The sequence below is a fragment of the Aquarana catesbeiana genome, linkage group LG05 (assembly GCF_042186555.1).
Source record: "Aquarana catesbeiana isolate 2022-GZ linkage group LG05, ASM4218655v1, whole genome shotgun sequence".
NCBI lineage: Eukaryota > Metazoa > Chordata > Amphibia > Anura > Ranidae > Aquarana > Aquarana catesbeiana.
The window spans coordinates 559,495,206-559,519,698 of NC_133328.1; the positions used below are offsets into that span (position 1 = coordinate 559,495,206).

General features: G+C 41.9%; 1 protein-coding gene across 1 annotated transcript in view; it reads right to left on the reverse strand.

Moving 5' to 3' along the window:
- Positions 1-24,493, reverse strand: part of CNGB3 (cyclic nucleotide gated channel subunit beta 3) — a 427,114-nt gene that overhangs the window by 204,788 nt on the left and 197,833 nt on the right. The window contains exons 5-6 of the mRNA XM_073631915.1: positions 20,834-20,985; positions 18,750-18,971 (exon numbers count right to left, since the gene is read on the reverse strand). Of these exons, the coding sequence (XP_073488016.1) occupies positions 18,750-18,971; positions 20,834-20,985 (374 nt within the window). The remainder of the gene's footprint in view (positions 1-18,749; positions 18,972-20,833; positions 20,986-24,493) is intronic.

Consider the following 24,493-nt stretch of genomic DNA (forward strand, 5'->3'; position numbering starts at 1 on the left):
AAAAAGTTGTTTTATTAATTTCCCTTGCATGTGATTGGGTACTCTTTGCAACATGAAGCCTTACCTCATTTACTAAGCTCTGGAGCAACTGCACTTGTAGAGTGCAACAACTGCACTTTTCAAAGTGCACAGTCTTGTAGCTTTTAGTAAATCAAACCCTGCGTGTCCTTAACCACTTGACGACCGCCTCACGCCGATGTACGTCGGCAAGGTGGCACGGACAGGCAAAATCACGTACAGGGTACGTGATTTGCCTTCCGCGGGTGGGGGGACCGATCGGTCCCCCCCCCGGTGCCTGAGGCGGTCGCCATTTCTTCCCGGGCGATCAAAGGTCAGGGGGAGGCCATCCATTGTTGGCCACCCCCTCCCGATCGCTCCCGGCGAATGAAAATGCTTCCTTCCCTCTGTAATGTAAACAGAGGGAAAGGAAGTGATGTCATCTCTCCTTGAGCCGGTCTTTTCGTCGCCGCGCCGAGGAGAGAAGACATCAAGTAAGTCTGCACAACACTACACTAACAGTAGAACACGCCAGGCACACTTTTCACCCCCCATCACCCCCCGATCACCCCCTGATCACCCCCCTGTACCCCCTGTCACTCTGACACCAATAGCATTTTTTTTTTTTTTTTGCATTGGTGTCAGTTTGTGTCAGTTAAAAGTTTTAGGGCAGTTAGGTTAGCCCCCTTTAGGTCTAGGGTACCCCCCTTAGGTCCAGGGTACCCCCCTAACCCCCCCTAATAAAAGTTAACCCCTTGATTACCCCCCGTCACCAGTGTCGCTAAGCGATCGTTTTTCTGATCGCTGTATTAGTGACACAGGTGACGCTAGTTTAGGGAGGTAAGTATATAGGTTCGCTGTCAGTGTTTTATAGCGACAGGGACCCCCATATACTACCTGCTAAAGGTTTTAACCCCCTGATTGCCCCCTAGTTAACCCTTTCACCAGCGATCACCGTATAAGTGTTACGGGTGACGCTGGTTAGATAGTTTGTTTTTTGTAGTTTATTACAGTTTATTACAGTTTATTATAGTTTTAGGGCACCCGCCGTTTATTACCCTATAAAGGTTTAACCCCCTAATTGCCCGGCGGTGATAGATTTATAGTTTTTAGGATCTGATAAGGTCTGCGTCGCCCCAGGCAGCGTCAGGTTAGCGCCAGTACAGCTAAAACCCACGCACGCAGCATACACCTCCCTTAGTGCTATAGTATCTGAACGGATCGATATCTGATCCGATCAGATCTATACTCCCCAGCAGTTTAGGGTTCCCTGAAACGCAGTGTTAGCGGGATCAGCCCAGATACCTGCTAGCACCTGCGTTTTGCTCCTCGGCCCAGCCCTGCCCAGCCCACCCAAGTGCAGTATCGATCGATTACTGACACTTACAAAACACTAAGCACACATAACTGCAGCGGTCGCAGAGTCAGGCCTGATCCCTGCGATCGCTAACAGTTTTTTGGTAGCGTTTTGATACAGTCGCCAACAGTCAGGAGCTTTTTTGCCTGTGAGTCTCACTAGTGTACCCCTAAATTTAGAGGCCAAAATGGCAAATCCAAGGTACACTAGTGAAGAGGCCTACAGGATTCTGAGCATGACAGATAGTGAAGAGGAAGTCACTCATCTGTCAAGTTCAGGCTCAGAATACGAACCTGTAGAGGACAGCGGCTCCATGACAGATAGCTCTGACGACAGAGTTGTGGTCCCTGCTAGGGTCAGGCGTACCAGACCCCGAACTTATGCTGTCCTTGAAGTGCAAGAACCGCAGGGCTCTCGTATGGAGCAGAGCAGTACTAGCGCCGCTACTCCTTCTGGTGAACTGGCAAGCACCAGCGGCCTAGTACACCCTGGTCGTACATCCAGCACTGCAGTATCACGTGGTGACGTGGCGAGTCCCATAAGTGCAGTTCAAGCTGGCGAGGTGGCAAGCAGTAGTAGTGTCCCGCTGCCACCAAGAAGACAAAGACAGGCCCGTCGTGCCCATAGTGCCCTTCCTGCTGCATTGGCCAATCCGAATTGGGAACCTTCCACTTCTGCAGCACCCGTACTTCCCCCTTTCACTGGCCAACCCGGAATTCAGGTGGAAACAGTTGACTTTATGCCACTGGATTTTTATTCACTGTTTTTCACCGAAGATCTCTATAGATCTATTGTGGACCAAAGCAATTTGTACGCTGGTCAACACATCGCCACTATGCCCCAGTCCACCCTTGCCAGAGATTGGAGACCAATTACGGTCTCCGAATTTAAGACCTTTCTGGGCCTTTCCCTCCTCATGGGGTTGAATAAAAAGAGTAAGTTGCGGTCATATTGGTCCACTGACCCAATTTACCATTCATCCTTGTTCTCTGCTTCCATGGCCAGGGCACGATACGAGCAGATTTTGCGGTTCATGCACTTCAACGACAATGAACTCTGTCGTCCTCGTGGAGACCCTGCATACGATCGGCTCTACAAAATTCGGCCCCTCGTAAACCACTTCAACCAACGTTTTGCAGACTTGTTTACCCCCCATCAAGTTGTCTGCGTTGATGAGTCCCTGATTAAGTTTTCTGGCCGCTTGTCATTCAAACAGTACCTTCCCAGCAAGCGTGCCAGATACGGGGTCAAGATGTATAAGCTCTGTGACAGGGCCACAGGCTATACATATAGATTTATGGTTTACGAGGGAAGAGATAGTCACGTAGAGCCGACAAACTGCCCTGACTACATAGGAAGCGCTGGCAAGATAGTGTGGGACTTGGTGTCACCCTTATTCGGAAAGGGGTACCACGTGGACAATTATTATACGAGCGTGCCACTTTTTAGTCACTTGTTTGATCAGCAGATTGGAGCATGTGGCACCGTGCGACCTAATCGCCGGGGCTTTCCCCAGCGGCTTGTAGATTCCCGTCTTAGGCTGGGGGAGAGAGCCTGCTTGAAGTATAATAATTTGCTCGCTATGAAGTGGAGGGATAAGAAGAATGTTTTCGTTCTCACCTCCCTTCATGCAGACACGACGACCCAAATTTCTACGGCGACTGGTGTTGTGGAGAAACCCCTCTGTGTCCACGAATACAACCTTAATATGGGAGGGGTGGACCTCAACGACCAGTTGTTGGCGCCGTACTTAGTTGCCCGTAAGGCCAGACGCTGGTACAAAAAAGTGTCTGTATACTTATTTCAATTGGCTTTGCTGAATGCTCATGTGCTATACAGAGCTTCAGGACGGACTGGATCCTTCCTTAAATTCCAGGAAGAGATCGTCAGAGCCCTTCTGTTTCCAGACGGTGCTCTACCTCACCTTCCCCAACCAAATGCAGTAAGCCGGCTGCATGAGCGGCATTTTATTTATGCCATCCCGAGTACCCCTACCCAACGAGCCCCCCAAAAAAGATGTCGTGTCTGCAGCAAGCGCGGATTTAGGCGTGACACCCGGACTTATTGTCCCTCCTGTCCTGGCAATCCTGGTCTTTGCATGGGTGAATGCTTTGAACGCTACCATACATTAGTTGAGTATTAGCGTAGGGTTCAGCACTGCACAGACTAGGCACACTAACACAGGGTCTCCCAAGATGCCATTGCATTTTGAGAGACCCAAACCTGGAACAAAAGTTACAAAAGTTAAAAGTTACTAAAAAAAAGTGTAAAAAAATAAAATAAAAAAAAATTAAAAAAAATAAAAACACAAAAAAAAATATAAAATAAAAAAACCAAAAATAGTTGTTGTTTTATTGTTCTCTCTCTCTCTATTCTCTCTCTATTGTTCTTCTCTTTTTTACTCTATTCTATTCTGCAATGTTTTATTGTTATTATGTTTTACCATGTTTCCTTTTCAGATTTTTCATACTTTACCGTTTACTGTGTTTTGTTGGTAACCATTTTATTGTTTTCAGGTACGCCATTCAGTTGCAGCGCGGATTTATTTATCTTGACAGCAACAGCGTTTGCTCCCACGATATATAAAGCCGTGACTCCAACGCTGTCGGAGGTGATTTCACCACCACAGTTACATACTTCAGCATATATGCCGAAGCATGGGGGCAGAAGTGGGTGGAGGAGCGATTTGCTCCTGCCTTTTGCGGGAGGATGCCCCCATGCTTCGGCATATATATATTTTAGGCACAGGTTGCGTTAAATGTTTTATTTTTTACTATTTTTTTTTTTTGTATTTGCTTTGCAGGTATGGTAAGTCTTACTGTTATACTGTAATGTTGCTTTGTTTTATTGTTAACCATCATTTGCTTAGCAGGTACGCCATTCAGTTGCAGCGCGGATTTATTTATCTTGACAGCAACAGCGTTTGCTCCCACGATATATAAAGCCGTGACTCCAACGCTGTCGGAGGTGATTTCACCACCACAGTTACATACTTCAGCATATATGCCGAAGCGTGGGGGCAGAAGTGGGTGGAGGAGCGATTTGCTCCTGCCTTTTGCGGGAGGATGCCCCCATGCTTCGGCATATATATATTTTAGGCACAGGTTGCGTTAAATGTTTTATTTTTTACTATTTTTTTTTTTGTATTTGCTTTGCAGGTATGGTAAGTCTTACTGTTATACTGTAATGTTGCTTTGTTTTATTGTTAACCATCATTTGCTTAGCAGGTACGCCATTCAGTTGCAGCGCGGATTTATTTATCTTGACAGCAACAGCGTTTGCTCCCACGATATATAAAGCCGTGACTCCAACGCTGTCGGAGGTGATTTCACCACCACAGTTACATACTTCAGCATATATGCCGAAGCGTGGGGGCAGAAGTGGGTGGAGGAGCGATTTGCTCCTGCCTTTTGCGGGAGGATGCCCCCATGCTTCGGCATATATATATTTTAGGCACAGGTTGCGTTAAATGTTTTATTTTTTACTATTTTTTTTTTTGTATTTGCTTTGCAGGTATGGTAAGTCTTACTGTTATACTGTAATGTTGCTTTGTTTTATTGTTAACCATCATTTGCTTAGCAGGTACGCCATTCAGTTGCAGCGCGGATTTATTTATCTTGACAGCAACAGCGTTTGCTCCCACGATATATAAAGCCGTGACTCCAACGCTGTCGGAGGTGATTTCACCACCACAGTTACATACTTCAGCATATATGCCGAAGCGTGGGGGCAGTAGTGGGTGGAGGAGCGATTTGCTCCTGCCTTTTGCGGGAGGATGCCCCCATGCTTCGGCATATATAAATGGTGCATGTATGCCCATCATTAGAAGTGGGTGGATGAAGGGAGGTATTCTAATGGTGGGCATACCCACCGATCAATATCTTTTTTTCGTTCAGCCCACAGGCTGCATGAAAAAAAAGTTTACAATATATGCCTAACAAGGACCAGCAACGTACTGGTATGTTGCTGGACTTTGAGTGGTTATACCAGAATGATGCCTGCAGGTTTAGGTATCATCTTGGTATCATTCTTTTCAGCCAGCGGTCGGCTTTCATGTAAAAGCAATCCTAGTGGCTAATTAGCCTCTAGACTGCTTTTGCAAGCAGTGGGAGGGAATGCCCCCCCCTCCCCCACCGTCTTCCGTGTTTTTCTCTGGCTTTCCTGTCCCAACAGGGAACCTGAGAATGCAGCCGGTGATTCAGCCAGCTGGCCACAGAGCTGATCGGAGACCAGAATGGCTCCAAACATCTCTATGGCCTAAGAAACCGGAAGCTACGAGCATTTCATGACTTAGATTTCGCTGAATGTAAACAGCGCCATTGGGAAATTGGGAAAGCATTTTATCACACCGATCTTGGTGTGGTCAGATGCTTTGAGGGCAGAGGAGAGATCTAGGGTCTAATAGAGCCCAATTTTTTAAAAAAAGAGTACCTGTCACTACCTATTGCTATCATAGGGGATATTTACATTCCCTGAGATAACAATAAAATTAATTAAAAAAAAATAAAAATGAAAGGAACAGTTTAAAAATAAGATAAAAAAGCAAAAAAATAATAAAGAAAAAAAAAAAAAAAAAAAAAAGCACCCCTGTCCCCCCTGCTCTCGCGCAAAGGCGAACGCAAGCGTCGGTCTGGCGTCAAATGTAAACAGCAATTGCACCATGCATGTGAGGTATCACCGCGAAGGACAGAACGAGGGCAGTAATTTTAGCAGTAGACCTCCTCTGTAAATCTAAAGTGGTAACCTGTAAAGGCTTTTAAAGGCTTTTAAAAATGTATTTATTTTGTTGCCGCTGCGCGTTTGTGCGCAATTTTAAAGCATGTCATGTTTGGTATCCATGTACTCGGCCTAAGATCATCTTTTTTATTTCATCAAACATTTGGGCAATATAGTGTGTTTTAGTGCATTAAAATTTTAAAAAGTGTGTTTTTTCCCCCAAAAATGCGTTTGAAAAATCGCTGCGCAAATACTGTGTGAAAAAAAAATATGAAACACCCACCATTTTAATCTGTAGGGCATTTGCTTTAAAAAAATATATAATGTTTGGGGGTTCAAAGTAATTTTCTTGCAAAAAAAAATTATTTTTTTATGTAAACAATAAGTGTCAGAAAGGGCTTTGTCTTCAAGTGGTTAGAAGAGTGGGTGATGTGTGACATAAGCTTCTAGATGTTGTGCATAAAATGCCAGGACAGTTCAAAACCCCCCCAAATGACCCCATTTTGGAAAGTAGACACCCCAAGCTATTTGCTGAGAGGCATGTCGAGTCCATGGAATATTTTATATTGTGACACAAGTTGCGGGAAAGAGACAAATCTTTTTTTTTTTTTTTTTTTTTTTTTGCACAAAGATGTCACTAAATGATATATTGCTCAAACATGCCATGGGAATATGTGAAATTATACCCCAAAATACATTCTGTTGCTTCTCCTGAGTATGGGGATACCACATGTGTGGGACTTTTTGGGAGCCTAGCCGCGCACGGGACCCCGAAAAACAAGCCCCGCCTTCAGGCTTTCTAAGGGCGTAAATTTTTGATTTCACTCTTCACTGCCTAGCACAGTTTCGGAGGCCACGGAATGCCCAGATGGCACAACCCCCCCCCAAATGACCCCATTTTGGAAAATAGACACCCCAAGCTATTTGCTGAGAGGTATAGTGAGTATTTTGCAGACCTCACTTTTTGTCACAAACTTTCGAAAATTGAAAAAAGAAAAAAAAAATACATTTTTCTTGTCTTTCTTCATTTTCAAAAACAAATGAGAGCTGCAAAATACTCACCATGCCTCTCAGCAAATAGCTTGGGGTGTCTACTTTCCAAAATGGGGTCATTTGGGGGGGGTTTTTGCCATCTTGGCATTTTATGGCCTTCAAAACTGTGATAGGCAGTGAGGAGTGGAATCACAACTTAACGCCCTTAGAAATCCTGAAGCCGGTGCTTGGTTTTCGGGGCCCCGTATGCGGCTAGGCTCCCAAAAAGTCCCACACATGTGGTATCCCCATACTCAGGAGAAGCAGCAGAATATATTTTGGGGTGTAATTCCACATATGCCCATGGCATGTTTGAGCAATATATCATTTAGTGACAACTTTGTGCAAAAAAAAAAAAAAAAAAAAAAAAAATTGTCACTTTCCCGCAACTTGTGTCAAAAAATAAAATATTCCATGGACTCAACATGCCTCTCAGCAAATAGTTTGGGGTGTCTACTTTCCAAAATGGGGTCATTTGGGGGGGTTTTGTGCCATCTTGGCATTTTATGGCCTTCAAAACTGTGATAGGTAGTGAGGAGTCAAATCACAACATTATGCCCTTGGAAATCCTGAAGGCGGTGCTTGGTTTTCGGGGCCCCGTATGCGGCTAGGCTCCCAAAAAGTCCCACACATGTGGTATCCCCATACTCAGGAGAAGCGGCTAAATGTATTTTGGGGTGCAATTCCACATATGCCCATGGCCTGTGTGAGAAATATATCATTTAGTGACAACTTTGTGCAAAAAAAAAAAAAATTGTCACTTTCCCGCAACTTGTGTCAAAAAAGAAAGTATTCCATGGACTCAACATGCCTCTCAGCAAATAGCTTGGAGTGTCTACTTTCCAAAATGGGGTCATTTGGGGGGGTTTTGTGCCATCTGGGCATTTTATGGCCTTCAAAACTGTGATAGGTAGTGAGGAATGAAATCAAAAATTTATGCCCTTAGAAATCCTGAAGGCGGTGATTGGTTTTCGGGGCCCCGTACGCGGCTAGGCTCCCAAAAAGTCCTAAACATGTGGTATCCCCATACTCAGGAGAAGCAGCAGAATGTATTTTGGGGTGTAATTCCACATATGCCCATGGCATGTTTGAGCAATATATCATTTAGTGACAACTTTGTGCAAAAAAAAAAAAAAAAAAAAAAAAAGTGTTACTTTCCCGCAACTTGTGTCAAAATATAAAATATTCCATGGACTCAACATGCCTCTCAGCAAATAGTTTGGGGTGTCTACTTTCCAAAATGGGGTCATTTGGGGGGGTTTTGTGCCATCTTGGCATTTTATGCCCTTCAAAACTGTGATAGGTAGTGAGGAGTCAAATCACAACATTATGCCCTTAGAAATCCTGAAGGCGGTGCTTGGTTTTCGGGGCCCCGTATGCGGCTAGGCTCCCAAAAAGTCCCACACATGTGGTATCCCCATACTCAGGAGAAGCAGCTAAATGTATTTTGGGGTGCAATTCCACATATGCCCATGGCCTGTGTGAGAAATATATCATTTAGTGACAACTTTGTGCAAAAAAAAAAAAAATCGTCACTTTCCCGCAACTTGTGTCAAAAAAGAAAGTATTCCATGGACTCAACATGCCTCTCAGCAAATAGCTTGGAGTGTCTACTTTCCAAAATGGGGTCATTTGGGGGGGTTTTGTGCCATCTGGGCATTTTATGGCCTTCAAAACTGTGATAGGTAGTGAGGAATGAAATCAAAAATTTATGCCCTTAGAAATCCTGAAGGCGGTGATTGGTTTTCGGGGCCCCGTACGTGGCTAGGCTCCCAAAAAGTCCCACACATGTGGTATCCCCATACTCAGGAGAAGCAGCTGAATGTATTTTGGGGTGCAATTCCACATAGGCCCATGGCCTGTGTGAGCAATATATCATTTAGTGACAACTTTTTGTAAATATTTTTTTTTTTTTTTTTTGTCATTATTCAATCACTTGGGACAAAAAAAATAAATATTCAATGGGTTCTACATGCCTCTCAGCAATTTCCTTGGGGTGTCTACTTTCCAAAATGGGGTCATTTGGGGGGGTTTTGTACTGCCCTGCCATTTTAGCACCTCATGAAATGACATAGGCAGTCATAAACTAAAAGCTGTGTAAATTCCAGAAAATGTACCCTAGTTTGTAGACGCTATAACTTTTGCGCAAACCAATAAATATACGCTTATTAACTTTTTTTTTACCAAAGACATGTGGCCGAATAAATTTTGGCCTAAATGTATGACTAAAATTGAGTTTATTGGATTTTTTTTATAACAAAAAGTAGAAAATATCATTTTTTTTCAAAATTTTCGGTCTTTTTCCGTTTATAGCGCAAAAAATAAAAACGGCAGAGGTGATCAAATACCATCAAAAGAAAGCTCTATTTGTGGGAAGAAAAGGACGCAAATTTCGTTTGGGTACAGCATTGCATGACCGCGCAATTAGCAGTTAAAGCGACGCAGTGCCAAATTGGAAAAAGACCTCTGGTCCTTAGGCAGCATAATGGTCCGGGGCTCAAGTGGTTAAACTTGATTTATAATTTCACCCCCCCCCCCTAAAATTTAACAATGTGCCATCAGAGGGGGTGAGCAATCTGATAAGTGGGCCTTTATATATTATTTTTTAAATAAGATTCAATTAATGTTATACTGATGCTGGGCAATAATGTTTTTAGTGTAATGTGCTTGCAATGTTATGTTCAAAATTACTGATTTTTTTTCTTGTTTGATTCCCCAGTTTCCTTCAACGCCACAGGAATGGCAGACTGTGGCATCCCATTCTGCCACCCGTTGCGACTTTCCCAACTGTGGAGGGACTATAGATGGGAAACACGTCCACATCGTGCTACCATCCCATTCGGGGTCATACTATTTTAATTATAGGGGGTTCCATAGTATTGTCTTAATGGTGGTGGTGTCGACACAATATGAATTTCTGTATGTGGACGTGGGGAAGAATGGCCGGATGTAGGATGGAGGAGTCTTCGCCCCGACAGAGTTCTGCCAACGTCTCCAGAGTGGTGGCCTGGGATTGCCACCCGATGCCGATAACGTGGAAGGACTCCCCTTTGTCTTCATAGCAGATGAAGCCTTCAGTCTGAGCAAGCACCTCATGAGGCCATTCCCCCAAAGGACCCTCACCCCGGAGAGGAGGGTTTTTAATTTCCGGCTGGCCAGAGCGAGAAGAGTTGTGGAGAATGCTTTTGTGATTCTGGCCAGCTGGTTCCGCCTGTTTCAGACAGCTATACGCATGGCGGAATACAAACTGAATCACATTGTTCTGGCGTGCTGCATCCTGCACAATTTAAAAAAAAAACATTCAACCAATTATATGTTATCACTTGGGCCTGAGACCAGACTTAGTGACAATCCTCTGACGGGCCTGGATACTGGCCATACTGGCTTGGACCCCCAAAGTTCCAAGTCAAGTTCACGATCAATATGTTGATTTTTTTACGGGTAGGGGGGCCATTGCAATGCCACAGATACTTTAATTTTTTTTAATAAAAAAATCTGGATCAGATCAAATCTTGAATTATATTTATTGCTTGCCTTTCTTTTTGGCTTTCTCCTAGGTTATCCTAGAGCACTTGTAGTGCCAAGTGTATTTTCCTTTAGTAAATAAGCACCATTGCCACTGTAAACAACAAATAACTTCCAAAACTGATATTGAGCATTGAAAGAAGAAGCCGCACATCTTGTTGATTAATAACAGATTTTTTATTAACCTGTGCACATTCACTTGTGCATTTGTAAAAATTTTTGATTGTAAAATATATATCTCTCATGATCGATGTTTTTTTTTTGTGAAAAAGGGAATTTAGATTCTCCCCAAAACATCGATCATGTTCTTCATTTCCTGCTGCATACTATCCGGCCGATTACGCATGACATCAATATCCCCATTACAGGCCATTAGCTGTCCAATTAGGCGTTGTGCACTGTTTGTGTTAAAAGGTTCAACATGACCTAAAATTAAAGGAAAAAAAGATGTATTTAGAAATATGCAGGCATACATAGATTACCTTACCATAAGCTGGTGTGTCAGACACTCAAGTTGTAGGGTGCCCATGTCGCCTACTTCCTTCACCTCTACTCCATACACATCCTTGGGGGTGGCACTGGTGCTTGCTTCTTCCACAACCAGATCACCTAAAATAGATGATAAAAAATGTATTTCAAAATATGCAGCCATACATAGATTACCGTAAGATGGTGTGTCAGACACTCACGTGGTGGGGTGCACATGTCGCCTACTTCCTCCAATTGTACTTCGTACACATTCTCGGGGGTGGCGCTGGTGCTTGTTTCTTGCCCTTCCACAACCAGATCACCTAAAATAGATATTAAAAAATATATCTTGAAATATGCAGCCATACATAGATTACCGTAAGATGGTGTGTCAGACACTCACCTGGTGGGGTGCCCAGGTCGCCCACCTCTCCTTCCTCAACATCCTCTGTGGGGCTTGGGCTGATTTCCCAATTCGGGTGTTGCGGTCGGGGGTCACTGGGTTCAGCTTGTCTGAGTCTTTTCTCCCCTATGTGAATGAAACAAAAGCTATACTTAGCACACAGATATTTGAGTCCAGGAATAGTAATATGAAACATTGTAGTGAAGTGGTGTACAAATTGTCTGTTTGGGCAGAGTTCCTAGTTGAAGACATAATAAAAATTAATTTTAAAATATAAATATATATATATTTATATCCCTTTCATGACTAAGCCTATTTTTGAAAATTGGTGTTTACAAGTTAAAATCAGTATTTTTTGCTAGAAAATTACTTAGAACCCCCAAACATTATATATATATTTTTTAGCAGAGTATCTAGAGAATAAAATGGAGATTGTTGCAATATTTTATATCACACGGTATTTATGCAGCTGTGTTTTAAGCGTAAATTTTTGGGAAAAGGGACACTTTCATGAATTTTAAAAAATCCAAACAATAAAGTTACCCCAATTTTTTAGTATAATGTGAAAGATGATGTTACGCCGAGTAAATAGATACCAAACATGTCATGCTTTATAATTGCATGCACTCTTGGAATGGCGACAAACTACGGTACCTAAGAATTTCCATAGGCGACATTTTGAATTTTTTTTTTATGGTTACCAGGTTAGAGTTACAGAGGAGGTCTTGTGCTACAATTATTGCTCTTACTCTGACGATCGCGGCGATACCTCACATGTGTGATTTGAACACCCTTTACATATGTGGGCGCAACTTCTGTATGCATTTTCTTTGCTGCGCGAGCTCGCGGGGACGGGGGCGCTTTAAAAAAAAATTTTTTTTCTTATTTATTTTATTTATTTTTATCTTTATAAATTGTGTTTAAAAAAAAAAAATTTTTGATGACTTTTATTGCTGTCACAAGGAATGTAAACAGTAGTAGGTGGTGACAGGTACTCTTTATGGAGGGATCGGGGGTCTAAAAGACCCCCGATCCTTCCTTTGCACTTCAAAGTATTCAGATCACCAAAAACGGTGATTCTGAATACTGTGTATTTTTTTAAAACCGGCGCCCTTGGCAGCCGAGTAAACAGGAAGTGACGTCCTGACGTCGCTTCCGCGTTTACAATTGGAAGGCTGGAACGAAGCCACCCACGGCTTTGTTCCAGCCCGCCCCCAGCCGCCAGAGGCAGCCGATTGGTCACCGGGCCTCCCGATGGCTCGGGAGGCCCGGTAAGAGCGGCGGGAGGCGGTGGGAGGGGGGGACGTCCCCTCCCGCTCCTGCGGTATAACAGCCGAGCGGCTTTTAGCCGCATCGGTTGTTATACTCGGGTAGCCGATTGCCCACTGTAAACAATGGTACCGGGATAATATACATATATATATGTATATGGAACGATGTTTACTACGATAATTTAGAACGGTCTAAACTCGTACGTTAAAGAAAAGCACATGGAGCAGTATGCAAGGTATTAAACAGAATATTAGAATATGAACACACGACAAGTACTTACTTTTTTTAAAGCACTTACGGATCCGTCTGTACTGATCCGGCTCCCGGAAATTTGAGGTCGGACCATCTTTTCCTAAGCTGATCTTTTGAGCGCCATACCCCAAAAGTAAGATGCAATGTCTTCGCCACCTTCGTCATTATTTTGGCTTTTCGGAAATTAGGCCGGGCGTACGGTCCATACTTCCCATCATAGTCATTTAGTCAAATCTCCGCTTCACGGATCGGGACGTTCCGGGCTCCGGGCTTTCATCGCTACCTGAGGTAGTACACACCTGATGTGTCTCCGCCACTGTTCCTCCCACTACGCACCATAGAGATAAGGGGCGGAGAATATTCAGTAAAAAAGAACGTCAGGGGCAGGCGACGCAGGCGGAGTTTCAAGCATGCGCAGTGTATAAAAAGAGTTATTACGCATGTGTCGTATGTACGTTCTGTGCGTAGAGACAAGGGGGCGGAGAATATGCTTTAAAATAGAACATCAGGGGCGGGCGACGCAGCCAGAGTTTCACGCATGCACAGTGTATAAAAAGGTTATTAAGCATGTGTTGTACGTACGTTCTGTGCGTAGAGGATAGAGGACCGGAACGCCAGAAATTAAGATAATTTTTTTTTTTAAAATTTTTTTGTAAACTTTGTAGCAAGCAGCCTATACGGCTTAAAGATTGATGAGGCCTATGTTGGGATAAGATGATGAGGGTTTAGCTGAAACATTAGTGTTTTTGTCTTGTGTCTTATCTTTTGCAGAAAACATGAATGCCAAATTTAAGGACCCAGAATTTATGACAACATTTATTGATAAGTACAGGGAGATGAAGAATCTGTGGGAGGTCAAACACCCTCAATATTACATCAAACCAATAAGGAAGTCAACGCTGGAGAGACTTCTGACATTTGTGCAGACTTTCATCCCAGAAGCAACCATGGAGATTTTGGAAAAGAAAATTGGGATCTTGAGAAATATGTATAAGAGGGAGCATAACAATATCCAGATTTCCCTGAGATCAGGAGCATCAGCAGATGATGTATATATACCCAGGCTGTGGTACTACGATAAACTACGTTTTCTTGATGACCAGACTGAAGCCAGGGCATCACTTTCAACCCTTCCCTCCACCCTTCCCTCCACCCCAGCAGAGGCTGATGAGGACCAAACTGGGTCTTCCATCCTGGAAGAACCAGATGTGGCCATCTGGAGTCAGGTAAATTAATTTTAGACATATTTAGTGTCATAATATTAATGATGGTAAAGTGGAGTTCCACCCCCCCCAAAAAAAAATGAGTAATGTTCTTAGAAAAAAATTAAAAAAAAAATATGGAGAAAATTTTTTTTTTTACTCACCTCTAAATGCCTGTTGCTGGGGGGTTCCTCGTAGTCTGTCTCCTTAAGTGCCTGGGCTCCTGACGTCACTTCCTATGGTGCAGGAAGGGAGATTGCCTCTCCACCCTCCCTCTTCTCAATCATCTGGGACACGTGACCGGTCCCAGATGATTGTGGGGCCAGTGACGGCGCGCGGCGCGGCTCACGCATGCGCAGTGGGTGCCTGGCTGTGAAACCACAGCCGGGTGCCCACAGTTGAAATGCCGGCACTGACGAGTGGAGTGGGGGGATGAGCGGGGCTTCCAATTAAAAGTCAGCAGCTGCAGTATTTGTAGCTGCTGACTTTTAACTTTTTTTTTTAAAATGGGAACTCCGCTTTAACTAGGAATAGGCTTGTTTCGTTTTACCTTCCCTGCTGAATGCATTGCGAGCTCGCTGCTCGTAGGATACCATGCTGTATGAGAATAACTGCTAATGTGAGTACTCTGTATATTGTATATGTGAATAAAGTGACCCTAAAAAAACATACTTCACTATCTGGGTACCTTGTCCTATATCTTACATACACTGGAGACATGATGTGGAGGAGGAGCTAGGAGCCGCACTGTCCTAGGACCCCAGTTAGGACCACAACTAGACATATCCCAGCCCCCAATAGGATCCTGTAGAGTCAGCAAGTCTGGACACAGAGACGCAGGAGAGACCCAGGACCTCGGGAGTTAACAACTTATATGCGGTTGACCTAGCACCGCTAGGTAAGGGGCCATTACCTACACTAGTGCATGCTGCATGAAGAGGACATAGAGTGTCTGATCTGCATAGCAACACCCCACTGTCATTTGATTATTGTGTTTGAGCACTGGTTTTTGAACACTATTCATTTCTTTGGACACTTGAATTACCAATTTACTTTGGACACTAATTATCAGAGTGGGTTCATTTACTCACGTGATCATTCACACTATACTTGCACTGTCGCACGGGTCGCAACACGAGGATCAGGCGACCATACCTTTTTTTCCTGTTTGTTTCACTTGATTTTTGTTTGTTTTCACTTGATACATGACCTGTTTTATTTTATTGCTCCATTCTTTGCACTTTAGCATATGTATGAGTTTGATCTTCATATTTAAGGCACAAGAACACGAGCACTTTGACTATATTGTACTTCAAAAATATTTTTAACATATGCAGAATTGGTTTTTTACCTATTTATATATTACTTTTACTTTTTTGATCAATTTATGCATGAGTGTTTATATTTATATCACCTATTGGATCAACATATATGTAATTAATTTTGAGTCACTACATCTACGCATACTCTCTACTCCAATTCATGCGATTTTTTGACGTTTTTTGACCATCTATAACCTCGTGATCTATGAATACTAGGAGATATTACCAATACCTATAAGTTGAGACCCCTTTGGATAGCGCAGCACACCCCCCCCCTCTCTTTATAACATTTCCTGAAGAGCCCCCCGAAGCTGAAGAGGCCTATGGCTGTTATTTAGCCAGCAGGTTGCTTCAAATGGAGTGGGGCCAACACCTCCTGTGTGAAAAACTTTTTGCTGATGCTATTCACAAGGGGCTGAAGGGCGAGTTAACTGGCAACACCCAAATAAATGAGGCAGCCCCTCCTCCTCCTCCTTCACCTCCTGCCACAAGTCAACCACCAGAGCCACAGCCTCCAAGGAAGGCTGCAGGGAAGGGTGCAGGGCAGCGTGGAGGGAAGGCTGCAGGGAAGAAAAGAAAGTGATGACCTGGGTTCAGTCTGGTCTGACAGAAGACACAGGTTGGTGTAGTACCACAGCCTGGGGACATATATGTCATCTGCTGCTGATCTTGATCTCTAGGATTCCTGGACCAGATTATGCTCCCTCTTATATGGACTCCTCAAGATCACAATTTTCTTTTCCACAGACTTGATGTGTGCCCTGGGGCCAAAAGTATTCACCAATTCCAGTATTTAGCCAGCGTTGACTTCATCTTTATTTTGTTTACCATAAATAAATGGATATTTTAGTTTGTGAAAAGACTTTATGTGTTTTAATTAACATCATTTTTTTTAGAGACAATGTCAAATTAACAAGGGACAACAACCTCCTTGAGGTTGCAAAACCAAAAAAATATATATATATATAATGTTCTTGTGGTAACTTTACCAAAAAAAAAAATATATATAACCAAAAAAGGTTCTTTGTGGGAAATTTATACCAAAACAAAAATTTAAAATGTACAAAAGTAATGTTTTTTTGTGGTAACTTTACAAAAAAAAAAAAAAAAAAGAAAGTTTCTTTGTGTTAAATTTACGAAAAAAAAAAAAAAGGTTCTTTGTGGTAACTTTACAAACAAAAAAAAATATATATGGAGATAAAAATAGAGCATAAGATAAAATAATTTTGACAATAATCATACAAAAAGATCTTGATGAAGTAAAAAATAAAAGATGACTCCATAAAACAATTGTGTAAACATTAGTATGGAGATATGGCTTTTAAAACAAATACAATATCATTCATGAGATCAAGAGAAATAATACAGAAATCAGTTTGGGAGAACTCTGTGTGAATAGGAACAGCAAAACAACTTTGTTCTTCTAGCATTATAAAGAAGACAATTAATGCTCTGCATTCAACAGAATTTGCAACGTGAGGAATATGCTACCTACAATATGAACGCTAGTTTTACCAGACCGAGCGCTTCCGTTTGGTATTTGCTTCTGAGCATGCGTCGTTTTTTTGTCCGTCGGACTAGCATACAGACGAGCCGATTTCTGGGTTCGGCGGAGTTACGACGTAAAGATTTGAAGCCTGTTCCAAATCTAAAGTCCGTCAGATTTGCGACTGGAAAGGTCCGCTGAAGGTCCGGTGAAGCCCACACACGATCGGATTGTTCACCGGATTTGGTCCGCTGGCGTCCGTCAGACCAGTCCGGTCGAAAAGTCCGACTGTGTGTACGCCCTATAAAAGTTAATATGGGAAAAAGGTGTCTCCACTGAAGTTTTATCACCAATTCTTGTTTCCACCACAACCCAACATTTTCAAAATCCAATTGTCATAGGGACAGAAAGTGAGGTGAAATCTTCTGAACAGGGGCACAGCAAAACAAACGTTACAGGGGTGTTAGCCCTTCCCCATGCTATCCAAAAAATGGAAAAATAGTATTTTGGCTGGAGTTACACTTAAAAATTTACCTGTTCCAACTTACATACAAATTCAATTTAAGGACACACCTACAGAATCTTATCTTATTTTTAACCCAGGAACTTCCTGTATTACACGCTGTTCATTTTATGTATTCTGCAAAAAAACCTGGCTGATCCTGCTGCTCTCTATTTCCACCTTCTGTCCCCAGTTCAGCTAGGGATTTTACAGCTGCGGTAACAACTCTGCACATGCTCAGTTTTTAGTTCCTATGCTGAGCATTTCTTCCCTATCACATCTGAGCAGCCCATGTGACTATAGAGTCACACATGTGGGCGTATACACAGTGGTAAATGATAGCCCACTCCCTCTCTCCCCCTCCATGCCCACAAACCAGCTAAACACAATGGGGGTGGGATATGTAGATTAATGGAGGCTTCACCTCCCTCTTATTTTAAGACTGAGGCTGGGGGGGCAGGGCACAGCCTGTAACTGGCAGAAATCCCATGGCCCACACCATGTTATTGCCAAAAAATAATAAACATTTGATTTCAAATATATATTTGTATGACAATTTAAAACAGTTTATTGATATTTATTTTTTATTTTTACTCTGTACTCCAAAGGCTGTTTTTTATTTATTTTTTGAACATGTGACCAGCAGCAGAAGACTATAAGCTCCTACTGCTTATGTTTCCCACCAGACAGGCTGGGGAAGATCTGGGTAATGTGACAGATGTATATAATTTAGGAAAAAGATACTTAGATGTTTTGTTTTTTAAATGAAAATAATTGCAGTTCCATCATCCACATACAGAAATAGAAGGGGCAATGTAAATTTAACAGCGTGTGTTTCGTATTACTTTAAGTCAAATCTGTGTTTTGTCAATGCAGGGCGAATCAACAAATTTGCCTTCATGACTCCCTTTCCAGCAACTACTCATTTTTCCTTCATTCCCCCACTGCTCCGATCAGCTGCTGGTAGTGAGGAAAAGTAGCCCCTTGTAACCTCTGAATTGATCTAGTAGGAAGTTTCACAGCATTGGGAATTTTCCAGTACCCGTGCTATGACCACCACTCTGCAACTCCTCTTTAAGACCCACCAAGAAAATTAGTATTAGTGCCTTGAGCTGGTCTTCTCAATTTTATTTAATTTAGCACATGCGAAAAGCATATTTATAATATTCACTTTAAGTAAAAGGTCAATTTTGTTGCCTGTGAATATCAGTGTACCTGTATATCCATCGATGGTCTCCGGTATCTTGAACTTGTTAAGGATTTTTTTCAATGGTCGCTTCTTGAACTTGCAACAGAGCATGTCACAATAATGTTCCTCTTCTGTTTCTGGTTTGGGTTGTTTCTCAACATCTTTTTCTTTTTCTTCTTTTTCTTCCTTTTTTTCTTCTTTGGGTGGGGGTGGTGGTGGTGGAGGAGGGGGTTTCTTCTTCTCTGGAGCTATACATATAAAATAAATGTCATTACTGTATAAGTCAAGATCGTTACAGCCAGGCATAGGTTTGGTAAGAGAGCCAGATAGGTATGTTTTTATGTTCAAAGCTGCTTGTACCTTTAAACTTTCACTTTTCTTTTATTATCAGATTTTTATTTACAATATTTTTAACTGCTAACATGTTTAAAGATTTCATTTTTGTAGTAGTCTGAAATTAGGACCAACATTGGCGGTGTGGTTGGCATTGGTAGTATCAGGCTTTGGCCCTGGGAAATATTGCAGTGGTCTTCTTATAAAATACAGATTATGATCTTATAGAATGCAGTCACTGTTCGGACGATCATTTTCCACCCAGCTCAGTTGATTTTTAAATTTGCTTTTGTCAAGCTGAGTGATGTTAACAGGGAATCGGCCAAAATTCAAGCTGTGTATTGCTAGTTTCAGATTGTTAAATATCAAAGGCAACCTTGGATTAAAAATGCTTAGCAAAAGGCATAAAATAAAAAAATATATTGAGAGAAAAATTGCTCCAGGCTTCCAATGGACTTGCTTAGGCAAGGATGACATCACTGTGCCCTTTTGTGTCATCATAGGAAAACTGAGGATCCACAATCCCATGAGAATGTCCTCCTTCACAGTTCTGGAGCACCTTTTTGAGAGGCTTGGGACCCAAAGCTTTCACAGATCCCATGGTCAGGCCCAATAACATTTCTGGTACCTACAGGAATCTGGTGTGTAAGGTAAATATTTATTACTTTTTTTATTCACTTCTTTATGCCTTTCACTAAGCTTTTTTTCAGTTTGCTAATGAATTGAACAAATTACCCTCGATAGGGTGCGTTACAAAAGCAGCATGCCATGATTAATATGATTGAAAAAATAACAAATGTTGGCTATTACTCTGTATTACAGGCTGCTAGTATAAGTCACATCACAGGGAGCCATTTGTTCTATCAGTTTAGTGATCAATCACTAAACAGATAAAAGAGGCAAAATAATATTTTAGTAGCATGTTTAAGCTAGAAAAAGAGGCGTGGCCAAAACTTTGAGAACAGATGGGAGTATATATTATTTTTCACTGATGCACTTTACTATTTTCAATCACAACAAATCAAATGCATTTAAATTAAATCATTAACACAGATCCACTAAAAACCTTTCTAAGGCCATTTTTTTGTTTTTAGCTTTGTAAAAAGTAAGGGTGATTGACAACTTCTGCCAAGTGAGAGGGAACCCTTATGCCCTGTACACACGGTCGGACATTGATCAGACACTCCGACAACAAAATCCATGGATTTTTTCCAATGGATGTTGGCTCAAACTTGTCTTGCATACTCACGGTCGCACAAAGTTGTCGGAAAATCTGATTGTTCTGAACGCGGTGACGTAAAACATGTACATCAGGACTATAAATGGAGCAGTAGCCAATATCTTTCATCTCTTAATTTATTCTGAGCATGCGTGGCACTTTGTGCGTCAGATTTGTGTACACACGATCGGAATTTAACCGATCGGATTTTGTTGTCGGAAAATTTTATAGCCTGCTCTCAAACTTTATGTGTCGGAAATTCCAATGGAAAAAGTCCGATCGAGCCCTCACACGATCGGAATTTCCGACAATCAGACCGTGTGTACAGGGCATTAGACTGTTGTTTCCCTCACTAGGACAATAGATAATATCCAGTGGGTGTATTATTAATGTGCAAATAGTTTGCAAAATACAGTAGCTCATAGGAACCAATCATTTCTTTAATAAATCGAAATCTGATGTTATGAGTTATTGCTTTTTGTACTGGTCTATTATCATTAACTCATAACTGTATTTTTAGACAGTCAAGACCTAAGATCTCTAAACTTGTAAAATTACTTGTGGTGGGGCTTCCTTCAGCTGAAGAGAGGTCTCCATCGGCCAGCTTCTCCTTGTAATGACTGGTTCTCGCCCGCATCCGTTTAATGAGATCATGAATCTGGGCTTCAGCATATTCACTGTTTATGATGGAGTCCTCTTGTCTCAAACCTCTGTTGAAATAAAATTATAGTTACAATGCTGAACAAACACCCTCTTATAACTGGGGTTGTAGCTATGTTCAGAATTAAGCAATCACATTCAAACTGAGAAAAGAAAAGAACTTCCAAGGCATTAGATATACCATGGAACACAGTGAAGACATCATCAAGTGGAGAAAATATGGTACAACAGTGATATTACAAAGAACTTGATGTCCCTCCAAAATTGATGAAAAGACAAGAAGAAAATTGGTCAGGCAGGCTGCCAAGAGGCCTACAGCCAGGACCGATCCTAGGGTCACAGACGCCTGGGTGCAGAAATATTTCCTCCCACGATCTCTTAACAATAAACAAAATACAGTAAGAGAAGCAGAGTACTCTAATTGGACCTGGAGGGGGGGGGGGGGGGGGTGTCTCTCTAATGGACATAGAGAGGGCCTCTGTTATATAGTCTGTTTAGAAAGAGCCCCCAGACATATTACAGGAGATGGTCAGAGACTGCAGACATGCTACAAGAGATGATCAGAGACTGCAGACATGCTACAAGAGATGATCAGAGACTGCAGACATGCTATAAGAGATGATCAGAGACTGCAGACATGATACAGGAGATGTGAAAAAGAGGGGATAGGTATGGCGCTGCTCTTATTAAGAGGTGACCTAAAACCTCTAAATACTTGACGGGTGTGTGCCACGGTGCATTTAGTGCAAAAAGTGACAATAAAAGTGCAGAAAATAAATATTTGTATATTCACAAAAATCCACAAAAAAATCCTACTGTGTAAACTACCTAACCGCTTATATATAATGCATATTGTTATGTTCAAACAAAAACACAATCCTGTGCAAAACCTGCAATTCAAAGTGACATTTCTGTGCAAAAAAATCCAACATATATGACTGGTGTATATTGTTGCTGTGAAACTGGGTTCAGAAATATGCATATACCGTCCTTAAACCCTGGTGTATAAAAAAGTCCAATAAAGTGACAATGTGCTCCTTCAAATTGTTCTGTGCTTCTTGGAAAACAGTGCCCCATAAGAAACGCACTAACCACTATTATTCACCCCGCAAGGAGGTATTTCACCATCACAGTATGAGCCACTGTGTAGCCTGTGGAGTGGGAAGAAACTTCCTGTCCTGTGTCACACAGACCCCCCATATATTCCCTCCCAACACAAATCCCCCTAAATCACCACTCCTTGCACCCCCCAAATTTCCCATCTAACAATTCCCCCTATAACAATTCTTATCCCCTGCTGCCCCCCAAATTCCCCCTCCCAAACAAACCCCACCAATCTCCTCTTGGTGCCCCCCCACCTCTAATGATACCATGGTTCCCAGATCAGACACTCCTCCTGCCCACCCTTTGTCCCGACCCTGGCTTTGGACAGGCTTAGCCATAGGTCACTATGCACTCTGCATTGACAGTAGTATTTATAGAATGCATACATGGGCTAACAGGTAGAAAACAAACACATCTTAAATAAAATGTATTTAGAAAGTTGACAGCTCATGCATTTAAAATAGTATGACATTTTCCGTGCAAAGGTGAGCTTGTTCTACGTTTTGTACCAAGGCAGAAACATATGTCTGGTGTCATGATAAATTGGACACATACAAAAGGAATAAGCACTTCACGTTTATAGTGACATTTGCTGTTTTAAAATGATCACTTGAGAAAATAGAAATAAAAGGTTACAATTTCTATATTCACTCCTTTTTTTCCTTTAACATATATAGAGAATTAAAAAGCTGTTCTAAGATAAGACCACCAAGAGTCCTGTTTTAACAAAGATGCAGTGGAGAACACGGTTTACATGGTGAAGATATATGTAAGGAGTGCTAACAGATTTTTAGCCCTTTTCCTCCCACCGTAGTGCATAACTGAGGTCATGATTTGGGGGACTGTTAAAATTATAGAGATATAGATTATTAGGATTGTAGTAAACTGGGCTTGATGTGGCAACTGCGGCTTACGCATAAGTTTGCAAAAATCATATGAGCGAAAATCAACAATCCAGGTAGGAGAAATGGTGTAAGTTACTGGATAGAAGAGGAGTTCTGTAGAGGCTGGGAAGGAGAGACTTTCTGAAAAAGCATGCCATGTGAGGGCCAGCTGGGGCTACCCCTTACTGTAGGTGTCATGGTATAACACTTTTACCATCTAGAGAAAGAATCAAATGCCCCGTACACACGAGCGGATTTTCCTTTGGAAAAAACTTGGATGGTTTTTCCGACCGAATTCCACTCAAGCTTGGCTTGCATACACACGGTCACACAAAAGTTCTATGAACTTTCGACCGCCAAGAACATGGTGATGTACAACACTACGACAAGCTGAGAAAATGAAGTTTAATGCTTCCGAGCATACGTCGAATTGTTTCCGAGCATGCGTAGGAATTTTGCGCGTAGGAATTTGTACTTTTTCCGACCGAAAAATTGAGAACATGCTATCAATCTTTTGCTGGCGGGAATTCCGCCAGCAAAAGTCCGATGGATCATACACACGGTCAAAATTTCCGACCAAAAGCTTTCTTCGGACTTTTGCTGGCGGAATTTCCGATCGTGTGTACGGGGCAAAAGACTTGTTGAAAATCAATGCAATATTGCACCTGCTTGAACCAGCAACATTGTGACTATTCAAGCATGGGGTTAATACAGGCATCATGGCCCTTTACTCTGCATTGAGATGTCATTAGTAAAGTTCTAGTAAAGTTCTAGAGAAAGAAGAGTAATGTCCCTGTGTCACTTGAGTTTGGCCAACCTATAAAGGTACATGTGCATATGGGAGGTAACTTAAATGTAGTTGGATGAATAGAAGGGGATCAGATGACTGTGTCATATTGCCACCATAAAACATTAAACTGGCTACATTTAGAAAAGGGGATAATGTTCCTCTCACCTTAGGAGAGGAGAGTGTTATGGCTGAGAACTCATAAAATAAGATGAGGTATGGCTGAGAACCCCAAGAAAAAAATTAAGTATGGCTGAGAACTCCAAGAAGATGAGATAGGAGATCTCTGGTGTTATGCAGAGACCAATAGGTAATGCTACTGATGTCTGGAGAAATTGGGTTCTAGTCTCTGACACCTCCACTCAAAGAATACAATAAGCATCAACGAAGTTAAGGGAGCTGGAAAGTTTATCCAAGTTGTAAATATTAACACAGATGTGTTTTATGATTCTCTTACACCCAATTGGCTCTTGAGGCCTGACCTTAAAGGTTTCCTATTGCTAATCAGGTACCTACAGTACATGCATACACATAGAATTTTATTTCTATACAAGCATACCAAAGATAGTTGTACCTAAAATGTGAATACTTTGAATAGATAAAACTAATATTTCAAAGACCTGCTCAAGTACAGTGGTTGAAAATATTATTTCTTTTTTTATATAGGAGTGACCTCAGTAACAATATAATCTTGTAAGAAGTAAAGTGTGAATAATGGTCATTGCAAGTGTCAGCATGGGATACAACATAAAATAATGTAATAATAACCATTTGTACAAATGC